The following is a 14,080-nucleotide window of genomic DNA, read 5'->3' as shown; positions in this document are numbered from 1 at the left end:
GGAGAACGCTCCCAGCTGTCAATAAGAGGTGTGGCATTTAGCTTCTCGCAGAGCCCACACTGTCATCCACAGGCCTTCCCAGCCATAGACAGCAGATGGCGATAACTGTATGCTGAACCTTTTAACCACACGGCGTGTTCTGTTTGCCGGCCACAGGGGAGGCTGTTCCAGAGGCAGCTACATCCATTGCACCCCCCCTCCCATTATTTGAAGTTTTAATCAGGGATGTGCTCGCTTTTTCTGGCTCGGTCACTAAACACCGAGCTTTCTCCTCTGGATTCAGCCACACACGGGATGGTGATCTACACCAGATGGCGATCCTTTACTATTTATGTCAGTCAAAGGGACTCACGCTGGGCGGAACACTCAAATGTTTTCAGTCTCATACCAGAAGCTGGTGAACTCTGCGAACAGGCTTGTAAACACAGAACACAGTTATGGGAAATAAATGAAAAGCGAAAAAAAAAAGAAGAAGGAGAAACACGATGATTTTGCTGCTGTGCTTGGGAGTCATGCTGTAGAGGTCTTTACATTTTTTTTTTTTTTTTGCACGGTACATCAATTTCTTGCCATTGTTTTCTCATTTCTAATTAAACGTTGTTGTGTGTCTCACGTTGTCCTCTCAGTCTGACAGTTTCTTTAAATAACATATCTCATTATCTGTCTCTGGTTTTGAGTCTGTTTGTGTTTAAATATTGTGGTTCTTAGAAACATAGATTTGTGCTTCTTATTTAGATTTTTATGATTTTATGTTAAGCCTGTTTACTTTGCATTTTCCATTTTCTGTGATAGAGATTTCCTGGTACTACAACCTTCTTATAGTTCTTTAGAGTTACATACATTTAGTCAATTTAGGGTTGAAGCTGGGTCATTTTTTATGTTTTTATTATTTACATCTGTTGCTTGAAAGTAATTTAGGAGCTGACTGTGGTTGTGCAGATTCATTCTGAATCTCTCAGTCATGTTTTGTTGCGCATTTTTAATTAGGTAAATATAAATAGGAATTTGTCTTTGAACAAGGCATCGCCACATTTACTTCTTGTGCTCTTTGGCTGCGTTTTTACTTGAATATATATTAATCAAACTGTGAATCTAATTTGACTTAATCAGTCAAAGGAATAAATAATTCAAGGTATGGATGAAAGTTTCACTCTCCTTATGAACTAGAGGGGGCGCCACTGCATCATGCCACGTAAATCCTTGTCACATAAACGCTCCTTTTATGCATCACTAACTCCAATCCAGTCTCTAATTCATCAGGTTGGAGCAGCAGCCTAATTGAAAAGTATGGCAAATCATTGTTGTATTTATTCAACGCCATGAGATGAGAAAGCTTGACTAGAGTGAATGTTTCGTTCGGCATACTTCGGCTCTCAAAGCTCAGAAGTTGGGCTGACTTCTCATCTGAGTTTGCCGTTCCTCGGCAATTTATGGCTTCAAACACATAAATATTTATTTGTGGTACTATGTGGGACATTCTTGCAATATTTCTGACTGGGAACTCGCATAAACTAACTCTGATGACAGAGAGAAAGCACACTCGTAAGTATTTCTAAGCCAAATAAGTTAACCCGTGAACATTTTACGTTCTATAGTTAACTAAGTGCCATTTCTTTGTTGAAATACTTCACTAACAAGGCCTAAAGAAAACCAGCTTTACTGCCAGCGGGCATTTGTAGCTGTGCTTTTGAGTTGGTTTGATTTTTAGTTGCACTTGTGACCTAGTGTGCACATTTCAGGGTCCAAATGACAAGTAGGCAGAATTTGTGTTGACAAGTTAATATGGCAGGGTTTTTAAGGCCAACTGGCTAACTAGTATGACTCAACTGTTGACCAGTATGTACAAAGATAATTCGATTTTATCTATATAGCTCCAATTCACAACACGTCATCTCAAGGCTCAAGTCAAATTCAATCAAATCATACAGTTTGGTCAAAAAGGTTTGTATGTCAGGAAACCCAGCAGATTGCATCGGGTCTGTGAAAAGCAGCATTCACTCCTCCTGAAAGAGTGCGTAGCCACAGTGGACAGTCGTCTGCTGCTCGACCGACTGGGGGTTAGAGAACATAGAGCACAGAGACAAAATGCACCGAAGCACACACTGATCCAGGAATACTTTCTATGTTATATGGTAATAGCAGATGATTTGCTTCCCCTGGATGATGTCACAGCTAACAGAACGCCAGACCAAATGTATCTACAATGAAAAAATGACAAAGAGAACAAAACGTTAGAAATTGAAATAACAACAAACAATGCAAAAATGTAGAACAGTAGGAGAACTTAGCAGAGTGAGAAAAATAGATTTTGATGTCCTCCAGTAGCCTAAACCTATAGCAGCATAACTATAGAGGTAGCTCAGGGTACATTATCCACTTTAAGCTTTGTCAAAAAGGAACGTTTTAAGCCAAGTCTTAAAAGTAGAAATGGTGTCTGCCTCACAGACCAAATTGGGAGTTGGTTCCACAGGAGAGGAGCCTGATAACTAAAGGATCTGCCTCCCATTCTACTTTTAGAGACTCTAGGAACCACCAGACCTGCAGTCTGAGAGCAAAGTGCTCTGTTAGGAACATATGGAGCATATCTCCGATGTATGATGGAGCTTGATTATTTAGAGTTTACATGTGAGAAGGAAAAATTTAAATTGTATTCTTTATTTAACAATAAGCCAATAAAGGGAAGTTAAAAAGGAGAAATACCATAACAGTGTTATGTGTGTCCACCTTGAGCTGCTCTCTGTCTAAAAATATTCACAATGGTAACACATGGTGACAATACAAATTCTAGATTTTGATTTTTGAACTATTGGACTAATGTAAGAAAAATGTTCAGGCTGTGTGGAGTGTAGTCACAACTAACAGGCGAAAATGATGCCAAACATTAAGGATGTGTAGTACTGGTATGTGCATTCACAGCCTGCCATACATATTGGACCACTAACTCAGCAGACTAAAACTGCCAGATTTCGTCTGCTGGATTGTAAAACAGTCAGTAATGGACCAAAACAGTGATCTAAATAATTTGTTTTTCTTAGACTTTATTTAGCAAAACAGTTAATCCCATCAGCAAATTATTTATTGGGTCTTAGTAGCTACATTTGCTGAACAATTTATTACTTTACTACATTCCTCCCATTTGCACAGGTTGCATAATAAAGCAGAACAAAAGTATCAAAATGGTGTGTCAATTTAAGAACCTTAAGATTTATGCTTTTGGTATCTGCAATTTGGCCAAAACTGAGCATTTTATCCCTCTGTTTGTGGCGTAACTTTTAGATGCTCTCTAACAAAATTATGAGGGGGAAAAAAGCGGCAAGCCGGGCCCCGTATGAAGTATAACTCCAGTCTTTTCTGCTAAAATCGCTCCTGTGAGTCAGAATCTATTAAAGACCAGCGAGATAAAAGCTGGTTATGCAACCCAGGACCTATAGTCCTCCCTCTATCCAGCTAAACAGAAGGGAAAGCCCAGGTTTCTGTCGAGTAATTGGTCTGGATCTCCAAGCAACCTCCTCACTTTTTATTCCGCTTCAAACAACAGGGACAGAGCGTTTCATTGGAGAACCGCGTCAGACGCGCTTGATTTTTTTTTCTTTCCATGAGCTTCTGTGAAGCGCTAAGGACCAGCGAGCATCTGACCGTCCCGACGGCCATATGAACATGTGACCGCTGCGCGCTCCCCCAGTCACCGCGACACCTGACGGGATCACACACGCAGCGCGGGTCTCTGCTCCTTCTGCTCGTGCAACCGGATCGCTGCCGAGTGAGGAAGAGGAGGAGGAGGAGGAGGAGGATGGAGAGCACGGAACAGGGAGCTCAGGTAGAGCCACTGCTGCTATCGGTAAAGCAAATTGATCCTCCACACTGGATGCGTGTTTTAAGCTGTGAACTTGCAGTAGGATAATTATGATGTTATATGTAAAAAAAAATAGTAGTGCATTGAGAAATGCCAAAAATAATGAGAGAGGATTTAAAAATATATATAGCCTATATATATTCTTCATTGATAGAAATTGAGATACAGTTTAGCGGTGTTTGTGTTAAACTGTAAGACTTTGGTCAAACGTTTTGCGTGCCTCTCCATGGGTTTTTCATAATAGTTTGGAGGAATTCCAGTCCTAATGACGGAACTGCTTTAACTGCCTTGCTCACACCCACCTTCTCAGCTCTGCCCACAAACTTCCTGAGATCTGGGCTTTATGACCTTCACTTCCGAGCATTGGCTTTGTTGTCCTCCAGCCATTTTTTTTTAAAACTAATTAGATGGGGGTCACTGTTAACTTTTAATACCCGTTTCTGTTAAAGTTTTAACCCCATGGCCTTTGTCATTAGATGTTGCTTCAATATTTCCACGTAATGTTCTTTCCATGATGCCATCTATGTTGTATAGCGCAGCAGTCCCTCATGATGGTGCTGCCACCCCTGTACATTGCAGCCAAATGCAATAATAGTCGTAACGGTTAAGGACTTTAATTTTGGTTTAATCAGACTGTGCATCTCCAAATTTAAGGTCTGCATTGGAGAGCATTTCATAGCTTCTTATATTGCCTTTGGTGTAATGGCTTTTTGCTTGGGGGTTAGGGTTTGGGTAAGGGTGGCCTTTCAGGCCCATGTTGGATTCGTTTACCAACATGGATGAACGCTGCACCTTTCAACATTTAGAAATTATACCAAAGGATGAACCAGAGTTGTGGAGGACCACAACGGACATATCTTGGTGGATTTCTTTTAACTTTCCCATGAGGTGACGCGAGGAAGCAGTGTACTGTGGGTGTGCTTTAAGACATATCACCTGGTGTTCTTGTATTTATCTCGGATTTTGCAAATTGACCTACCTGAAGCTTGCAAAAACTATGACATCATTATATGGCTTTCTTGACTGGTTTAAAGGCATAGTCATTTTAAGGAACAGTGTGCAAATTTGTGATTATAAAGAAGGTAAAGTTTTTCACTCATCATTCTGGCATTCAGGTAATAGAAATAATGTTGGTAATCTTAATCTGATTTAATGTCTGACATTGAGTTACAAGTCTTTTTTATATAATTTTGTCGACATATAGTTTAATTTTATGCATTGTTTTTTTTTTCCTTCCAAAAAAGTAAACTCAGCTCAAAATGTGTCTACTGTACATGTTTTTTTTTTGACTCCAGGGTCAGATGTAGTGGGTCAGCTTGAACCTGAACTTGCACATCATGAAAATATGTTGTGTCATATATCATGCTTATGCAAAACCGACCCATTCCCACCGCACACAGACCACAAATCATCCGCATACGTCCGTATATTTGTTTTGGTTGAATTACATAGATCTTTTCCAGAAGCCATTGGAGACTCTCCTAAGACAGATAAACTCACATATATGCATCGGGCTCTGCTAATCATAGATGGAGGAGATTTGACATTATTATCCGCTGGCTTTATAGATATAAAAACATCTTCCATAAGTGGAGGAGTTAGAACGTATTTTCCCATAAGCTACTTTTAGAGCTTTGCCTTAGAAATGTCAGGTCGTAACCTGACCCTGAAAGACCACAGACTATTCATAATCATGCTAATCGTTCCTGTGCTTTTGAACGAGGGAAATCTGTTTTTCTTAGATGCATCTTTGAAGTTTACACTCATAAAAGCAACAATAAATGTAGATATTAAGCAGACTCAAGCATAAATGTACTTTCTTTTAGGTTAACCCTTCATTTGCTTCATCGGTCAGGCGAAGAAGCTTGGTGAGTTGTTTCTTGATTTTTTTTTCTCTTTGGGGTTTTTATTCTAAATGAGACAAATCCATGTTTTTAAAGCGAGACTCGTTGATATGTTCACATTCTGACAAGCAAAACAGACACAGACACAAATAGAAAAACAGAGGATTCACCGTGGGATCATCTGAAAACACTATTTGGCACGGACCAAGAAGATTTGATGCAACGGAAGCTGATCCCTATCGCTGTTCTTTAGAGGACACACTGTTTTAAACCGTGCTTCATTTTATTGCTGAATACTGCTGGACAGCAGTGATCTAATCTATAATCTCACAATCAGAGAGTGGTGAAGCAGTGTTTTTTTTGAATGCTCAGTCATAGATTCCAGTTGTTTGACACAACAGATGGGCATCAGCCTTTAACAGACATGGTGTGAAGCAGGGCAGCAGGAGTTTGTTCAGCTCTCGGCTTTTAGACAGTGTCACATTCTGCGTGAACTGGTTTTACGGAGCAGGACGGAGAAGGAGAGCACATGCATCCGAGTACTTTAGAAGTTCCTTGGTATGGTCAGGTAGGACAAGGTTTAATCTGGGTTCTAACAAGTGAGACTTATTATGTAAGATATACTTTTATGGTATATGTACCGCTGCAAAAGAGATTTGGCATGTAAAAAAGCAGTATTGACCTCTGTAGCTCTTTTTGAACATCTCGACCCTGATAAAACGCTTAAGACTAATTACATTCAGTTGTGGAAGGGGGATTAAAAGCAGACAAACGACGACTGAGAGCTAAAAACACCTTGAATAGGTTCTCAGGGTGGGGGTGGGGGAGCGGGTGATTGTAGGCTAGCACTAATGTGCACTCTCACGGTATGCTGAAGTTGAATCGTAGAAGGATTACCCTGCATTTTGTTCATTTTGTGCTGCCGCTGATGCTTTCAACATTGCCATGGCCATCTGCAGCGATCAGATCCAAGCATGTGTCACATCCTGTCAGATGATGTCTGCTGTGTGCTTTGTTAGTCCCCTAACATGATTTTTTCTGGGTAAAAGCCGATCACTAGTCTCGAAAGTAGCGGTTTTTGAAATAATAGGATAAAATCGCTTTTTTGATACATTCTTATGTTATCACAGCTCAGACTGACAATAGTATTTGACTTTCTATGGAAATGTTCTTGCCTCCTACCCGGTAAGACTGGTCAGATAGGGCGACTATATGGTGCCGGTCAGAAGTCTATATGCACTTATCACTAGATTTCATTAGAATTTTCAGATATTAATCATAGTAATGATAAGAAAATAATAATTCATATTATTGTAATCATTGAATTTGACATTTTTGTTGTTGTTGTTGACTGTCCAGTTTTTCCCTTACAATTGCCAGATAATATTTTGTACTTCATCGAGTTAAATTACTGTGACAACATAATTTATTCTTAACAGATACATTTTCATTAATTAATGTCCTCCAAACATATCAAACAAGACAAGAAACAAAAAAGTGGCAGAAAACAAAAAAATCCAACTTGTACAACAGTGTAAAAACAAACACCTATAATAATGTTTGGTTAAATGCTCCTCACCGAGTCGCACCTCAACTCCATGCTTTTTGTTGCCATCCACAACTATTCGGCATGATTCCGGCTGGATATTTGAACACTCTTCTTATCAGAATTGGTAGTGTTGATTTAAATGGGTCAGTTTCCTAGCTTTTACACATAGTTAATCTATTTTTAAGAAGTTTAAAGACTGGGAAATTCTAGAAGCTTTATATTGCACTATATCATGGTATATCCAATTTTTAAGTATGTTTTGGATCATTGTCCTGTTCGAACATCCCACTGTTTCCACTTTCCCAAGAAGCTTTTTCTTTGGATTTGATATGATGCTGAAGAATTTTAATTGTGGACATATTTTACTGTATGAATCCATCCACTAGCTAGCAGTAAAACAACCCCTAAAGATGACACTTGACAGTTGGTGCAGTGTGCCTGTGCTTGAAAGTCTGACCTTAAATCCTCCAAACTTATTGGAATCAATATGGCCAAACAGGTCATAATTTGGTAAAAGTTTTCTTCAGAAGACATTTGGCTTCATCCACGTTGACAAATAAAAAGTTCTGTCAATCTTGAAGGGGTCAGTTTTGGGGGAAGAGCTTTTTTTTCTTGGTTGGCGTCCTGTCAATCCATCTTCTTGTCCAGCCTTAATCCCCTGTTTGTTCCTGAGTTTCTGACTGTTTGGTGTTCCAACTGGACAATGATCCTAAATACACATGACAAAGTTTTGTTTTTTTGTTTGTTTGTATGTGAATGGATAATGCGGGCTAACTTTAAGTTTCAGGATTGAGCCAGAGTTCAACCTTGTTGAAAATGGGTAGACTGTGCTTTAAAGCCGGCTCCATACCAAGAAACCAACCATTTCAGTCAAATTTTCAGAAGCTTGTTGAAGGCTGCAAAGAATGAGCAGTTTCCATGCAACTTGCTAAAGGGCACAAAACCAAATATTTTCAGTGTTGTATGTATATATATATATATATATATATATATATATATATATATATATATATATATATATATATATATATATATATCAGCCTTTATTCATAATTTTGACCCAGTGTTGATTTAAAAAAAAATCCACAATATCAGCTCCACCTAATATTGAATGTGCTTCTTTGATTCATAAGTCTAGGCTTAAATCTTTAGCTTTAAATTTGGCATCACCTGCCTGCTAATGTTCCCCGTTGTCTTTTGCTTTAAATGGTCTGTTGTTTACTGGTGTATGAGTTTATGTTATTTAGTTTTATGTTGTTAACTCTTTTTGATGCTTCCATATTTAAAAAAAAAATATTTTTGTTTTTTTAATGGTTGCTGCCTTTAAAAAATATGTTTTGTATATGATGCATAACGCTTTGTACACTGAACTGTGCTCAGATAAAATTCACTTAATCAGTTTTAATAAACTAATACTAGTGCACCCAATTTAAACTGTTTTGTGTATTGTCAGGGTACCCTAAAAAAAGTTAAAAATTCGCCTTTATCTCCGCTTTGATTGTGGTTGTAAGCAAAATTTCTCAGGACTTGACTGATTATGACATATTAAACTATTTTTCTTGAACCGCAAATCAAACTGAGCGTATAACATTTTCCTGTTATGTTAAATGTGAGCATTGTGACAGTGTAGAACAAGATCTGGCATTTATGTGTGCACTACAGACAGTTTTAATCTGGCCAGGAATGTTTATCCATTTCCTGTAGTCAGATTATGAGCATCTGGCCAGCCCATGTGGCATTGCAGCTGTGAACAGCAGCTTCCTTCATTAAAATAATGCCTCGATGGTCAACTGGTGGTCAAGATGGCTCGGGCAAAAGCTGGAGTTTAGCTTTTAGGATAAAATACCTGCTGGGATAAGTGCTATGACTTATTGCGTATTACTTTTAAATCAGTAATCAGTGTCGGTCTAAACAAAATGGACATATTCACACACCAACTGTCTGAACTTGGACGGCTCACATGCTGTTCATAATGAAGGATGTTTTAGCTCTATGATGGTCTGCCTTAACATCTCATGTGGTAATTCATATTTTATCTCAATCATCAAGTGTAAAATGTAATTATATTTGTAGCTTTTGTGTGTTTCACTTCACCCATCTCCTATAAATTAATAATCATCAAAATAGACTCTTGTAAAACTGACGGTTGTTGTGTTAACACTATGGAGTTGGTGCTGATTAAACAAACAAGATGTTAATTATTGAGCCTTGGAGGTGCTAGATGGGTTCTGTCACCTTTTGACAAAAAAGATTGGTAGTTTCCGCCGTTCATGGTAAAAATAGATGCTACTGTTGACTGAATAACAGAGTTTTTGTCCTGCTTCGTAGTGGCAATGTGAAAGGATGCTTTTTTTTTTTTTTTGCTTTACACATGAAAAGACTTCCTTGGAAGTAGTTATTTGGTTTCACCTCTTTACGCATTTTATAAATCAGAGCAACTCCTCATATTTCAGTGTAAATCTGGATATGAGGGCACACATTCACACTGAGGTGGACTTGAAGAATTAGTTACCTCACCTTCCTCCTCCTCCTCTTTCTCCTCCTCCTCCTCCTCCTCCTCCTCCTCATGTACAACACTGATTATGTCACCTTTCCTCATTTTCATGTTTCTGTGAGGCTGCACAGTTCAGCACGCAGTGTTCATGCTGAGTTGTGAATTTGGCTGAATAGTATTTAAAAGCTTACAATTCATTATTTTATCATTATACAATTTCTTTTTGGAAAAAAAAAACAATTCAAACAGACTAGGGCAAGCTCCATTTTGTATCTGAGAAGGTAAAAGCAGATGTTCATATGTTTTCAAATGAATATGAATTACCTCTGCAGATTTTATTGAAAGCTTTTCACCACATTTTCACCCTCATATCCTTTCACATAAGCACTACAATGACAAATTGCATTTTTTTTCCTGAGATCTAGATACAGTAGATATTATTTCGATTTATTATACCTTACAAAAGGATTCATATTGCTTCACCTTCTTCTTATTTAGTCATTTTACAACCACACATTTCAATGTTATATTATTGGGATTTAATGTTATACACCAGGGGTTCCTAAAGTGATTGTTGTAAGATGATCAAAATTTCTGACTTTACAATGTCAGGGATATACTTGTTTTAATATAGCAATTTTATGCCTTTAATCACGGAAAACACTTTTCTTGCATGAAACATGAAATTACAAGAAGAAATCATAATATTAGGTGTACAAGAATAAAGAACATTATGAGAATAGTCATATACAAGAATAAAGTCATAATATTACCAGAATAAAGCTGTAATATAAGTTGTAATATTATGAGAATAAAGTCACACACTTTATGCACAATAGTTTTCAAACTCCTGATACTGACATTAGTTTGATTGATGCGCTTAAAATATTTGCTATTTCCTTATTTCTTGTTTCTGACACTGTTATTTTGGGCGTCACAGGCTGAAAGGTTCGGGAACCCCTGGTCTAAACCAATACAAAGTAGTGAATGTGAAAGAGAATTAAATTAAATTTGCCAATTAAAATCTGAAAAGTGTGGTGTGCATTTGTATTAATCCCCGTTTGCGATGATACCCCTAAATAATCCCAGTTCAACTGTTTGCCTTCAGAGATCACCAAATGATAGTTCCGTTGTTTGTAATCTAAACATTTTATTGAGCACTGTTGAACCTCTCATCTAGAAATTTAATGAGTCAGACAGAGCTGCAACCCTGCCTAGACATGGTCATCCATCTAAAGTGACTGGCCGAAATGAAGAGCATTAGTCAGATAAGTATCCAAGAAGCTCATGGTTACTCTGGAGGAACTGCAAATATTCTATTAGTCCCGTGTTCTATAAATCTGGTATTCAGGAGAAAGATGCAAAAAAGAGGCATTGTCAAAAACAAGCAAAGAAGAAAACTAACCATGAAATGATCCGTTTAGAGTTTGCCACAAATCGTATAGAGAAAAAAACATATGGACAAATGTGTTATGATAGAATAGAAATCAACTTTATTGTCATTGCACTGTCGCAAGTACAAAGCAACGAAATGTGGTTTAATCAGATGAGACCAAAATTAAACTTTATTGCCTAAAACTAAAATACATTATATGGTGGAAATCTGACATTCCAGATTCAGATTGATCTTAATACACCACCCCATCCACCATAGCCAAGCACAGTTGTGGCAGCATAATGCTAACCTGGTCAGCCATATTGATAATGTGTAGTGCTCTCCATTCTGCACATTATTAATCTGGGACTGCTCCTATCAAATCCATTTGGGGAAAGGAGGGCCCTTCACCAGAACTCTCCAAGCTGATTGGACGAAATGATACCTAGTGCCCGCTTACCAAAGGTTGGTTTTAACCAATGACAGTATCAAATTAAAACATAAGAAGCAGGCATCATGAGAAACCACACGAAGGTAAAACTAGTCAAGGCTCTTCCTGCTGTTCCTCTTTTAAATATGAAATTGTGGATTCTTACAAGACAGAAGTGATAATGTGTGCTAAGAAGCATATGTGATAGAACAACCCAGTCAAATTCCAGCCTAAATTGAATTATGAATCTGTTTTAAGAGTTGAAAATTTATGTTCACAATCACTTCATCCAATCTGACTGAACCTGAGCTACTTTGTGAAGAAAAATGGGCAAAGGTTTCAGTCTCTACATGTGCAAAGCTGGCAGAGACATATCCTAAAACCCTTTTAAAAAGGAGGTTCTTCAATTTACTCTGATGAATTTACTCGATTTTGAATGCAACTGCACACACTGTTGAGAATCTTCACAATTATGCTCTACTTTTTGTTGGTTTTACACGCGCACGCACACAATCAATGCATTACACATCATTTTTTCTTTGTGAGATAAAATATAGGAAATTATAATAAGTGGTAATTTTTTTGCATCAATGTATTAGTAACTTTAACCCAGCTCAACAGTTTGTAGTACTCATTTGCAAAATAGGTCTAAAAAGGCAAATAATGGTATAAATTATGGGTGGACAATCAATCACAATTGCAATATAATCGCAATTTTAAAAAGTGCAATTTCCAAATCGCAGAGGTCTGCAATTTTGGCTTGTGTAACAATTAATGGATAAGACATGTTCTTTAGGTGTCGGTAATATGTTTGAAGTAGGTTTGCTCCACATGGAAGGGAAGAGAGTTACAGCAGTGAGATACTCTAATTTTATTATTTGTTTTAGACTTTATATAATCAATACTTTTTTACCAGAAACTTTCAGAAATCTCACCATAGCATGAAGTACTGGTCAAACTGTTTAATACAGACTTGTTTGCTGGTTGCACTTTGCACTATACTGTATGTTCAACAAGGACTGACGTCCAACTGAATAAGCTATTTTCTTGAAATATAAATTTCTTGTTTTAAATAGTCCTTGTTCACAAACATCTTTATCAAACAGCCCATTTCTGTTGCTTGTGGTTAATGCACAGAAAGGTCAGAATTAAATCGCAATTATGGTTAAAATATATTGCAATTAAGTTTTTTGGAAAAATCGTACAGCCCTAGTATAAATGTCACTTATTCTAAAAGGCATACTGACCTTGTATTAGAAATATGAGCAAAACTATAAGTAGTGGAACAACTGTGTAATTAAATCATAATAGTATCTATTTTTATGCTTATAATAACTAAAATAAAATAAAAAAAATGACAGCAATTATAACAATGAATTTCACAAAGCTGTAAATATTGCTGTCAGCTTCATGAAAAGAAGTGAGACAGAAGTAACTGTAGGTGGGTCTTATATGGCGCCAATCTAAACAAGCATTCTGTTTGGACCATTTCTTCTCAACATAAAGACAAGCAATTAGTTTCCAAGGCAACTGTGCTATCCAGAGGGGGAGATAATGTGTTTGTTCATATTGCCCTCAGCTGTAAGGGAACACCATGTCAACAAGGATTTTATTTGATGCCGTTTTTCAGGCTGCATTGAAGAATTTGTATTTCTTCATTTTTTGCTTTATGCTTAATTCTGTACAAGTGTGAGCTGCAAATTTGTATCGTTTCGGGTGCATTTTTCCCACAGAGGAATGATGATGAGGCGGTGGTGGATCGGGGAGGAACGCGGTCCCAGCAGAAAGCCAACTTTGAGCAGGAAGATTTTGAAGGTAACTAAACGCTCACAGCAGCAAGCTGCTGCGGTTGAGTCCGCCCACTCTGTCCTAACAACTGCCTCTTTCCCTCTTGACAGCTTTTTTTTTTTTTTTTTTTTTTTTTTTTTTTTTGCTGTTGAGAGAGGAGCAGAGTAGGAGGAAAGAACTGTGGGAGAGCACAGTTTACATCAGTAATTTCATGATCACGCAAAGAAAAACAAAGAGATTCCAAACAAAGGTACAAATGGTGGGACTGAGCAAGTTAGGATGACTAAAGGCACAGTTGAATGTTTTCTCTCTGCAGAATACGATAACAATAGCCCCCTTTTCCATTACAAGCGGCAGGATTTAAAGCCCCAGGCTTTGGTTTTCCAGGGGAAACCAAAGTCTGGGGCTTTTTGGCTTTTCATGTTTCCATTTGCTAAGGGTTATTTATGCAAAATGGGTTAACTTGTGAGGAAAACTACAGTAACACTCCGATCCAGTGAGTGGCAGCATAAAAGACAGCATAGGTCAAACAGACAAAGTCAGACTGAGAAGCTGGATCTGTATCCTCTTGCCACTTATCCGGACTCCGCATAAAACAGGATGGACAACTTTTGCAGATGGCGTTACACATTCTTAACCCCTTTTACACTGATCCTACACTATTCTGCCCACTCAGATCTGCCAGGCTTTATTCTATTCTACTCCTGTTAGTATAAATAAATGAGAATAAAGCACAGCTTCTCAATG

At 37.8% G+C, this 14,080-nt stretch overlaps 1 protein-coding gene across 5 annotated transcripts in view; it reads left to right on the top strand.

The window, feature by feature from the left end:
• Positions 1 to 3,439: 3,439 nt before the first annotated feature.
• slc4a10b (solute carrier family 4 member 10b) overlaps positions 3,440 to 14,080 on the top strand; it is a 42,456-nt gene continuing 31,815 nt past the window's right edge. Inside the window, exons 1-3 of one of the 5 annotated variants that reach the window (XM_036139409.1) lie at positions 3,440 to 3,817; positions 5,680 to 5,721; positions 13,279 to 13,360. In XM_036139409.1, coding sequence (XP_035995302.1) covers positions 3,791 to 3,817; positions 5,680 to 5,721; positions 13,279 to 13,360 — 151 coding nt within the window. In that variant the 5' untranslated portion in view covers positions 3,440 to 3,790. Of the gene's footprint in view, positions 3,839 to 5,679; positions 5,722 to 6,074; positions 6,266 to 13,278; positions 13,361 to 14,080 lie in introns of those variants that run through there. The other 4 variants (XM_036139408.1, XM_036139412.1, XM_036139410.1 and 1 more) reach the window with 4 other exon arrangements.

This window comes from Fundulus heteroclitus, chromosome 7 (assembly GCF_011125445.2).
Source record: "Fundulus heteroclitus isolate FHET01 chromosome 7, MU-UCD_Fhet_4.1, whole genome shotgun sequence".
NCBI lineage: Eukaryota > Metazoa > Chordata > Actinopteri > Cyprinodontiformes > Fundulidae > Fundulus > Fundulus heteroclitus.
The sequence above is the reverse complement of the archived record's forward strand: the minus strand, read 5'-3'. Positions and strand labels throughout refer to the sequence as shown.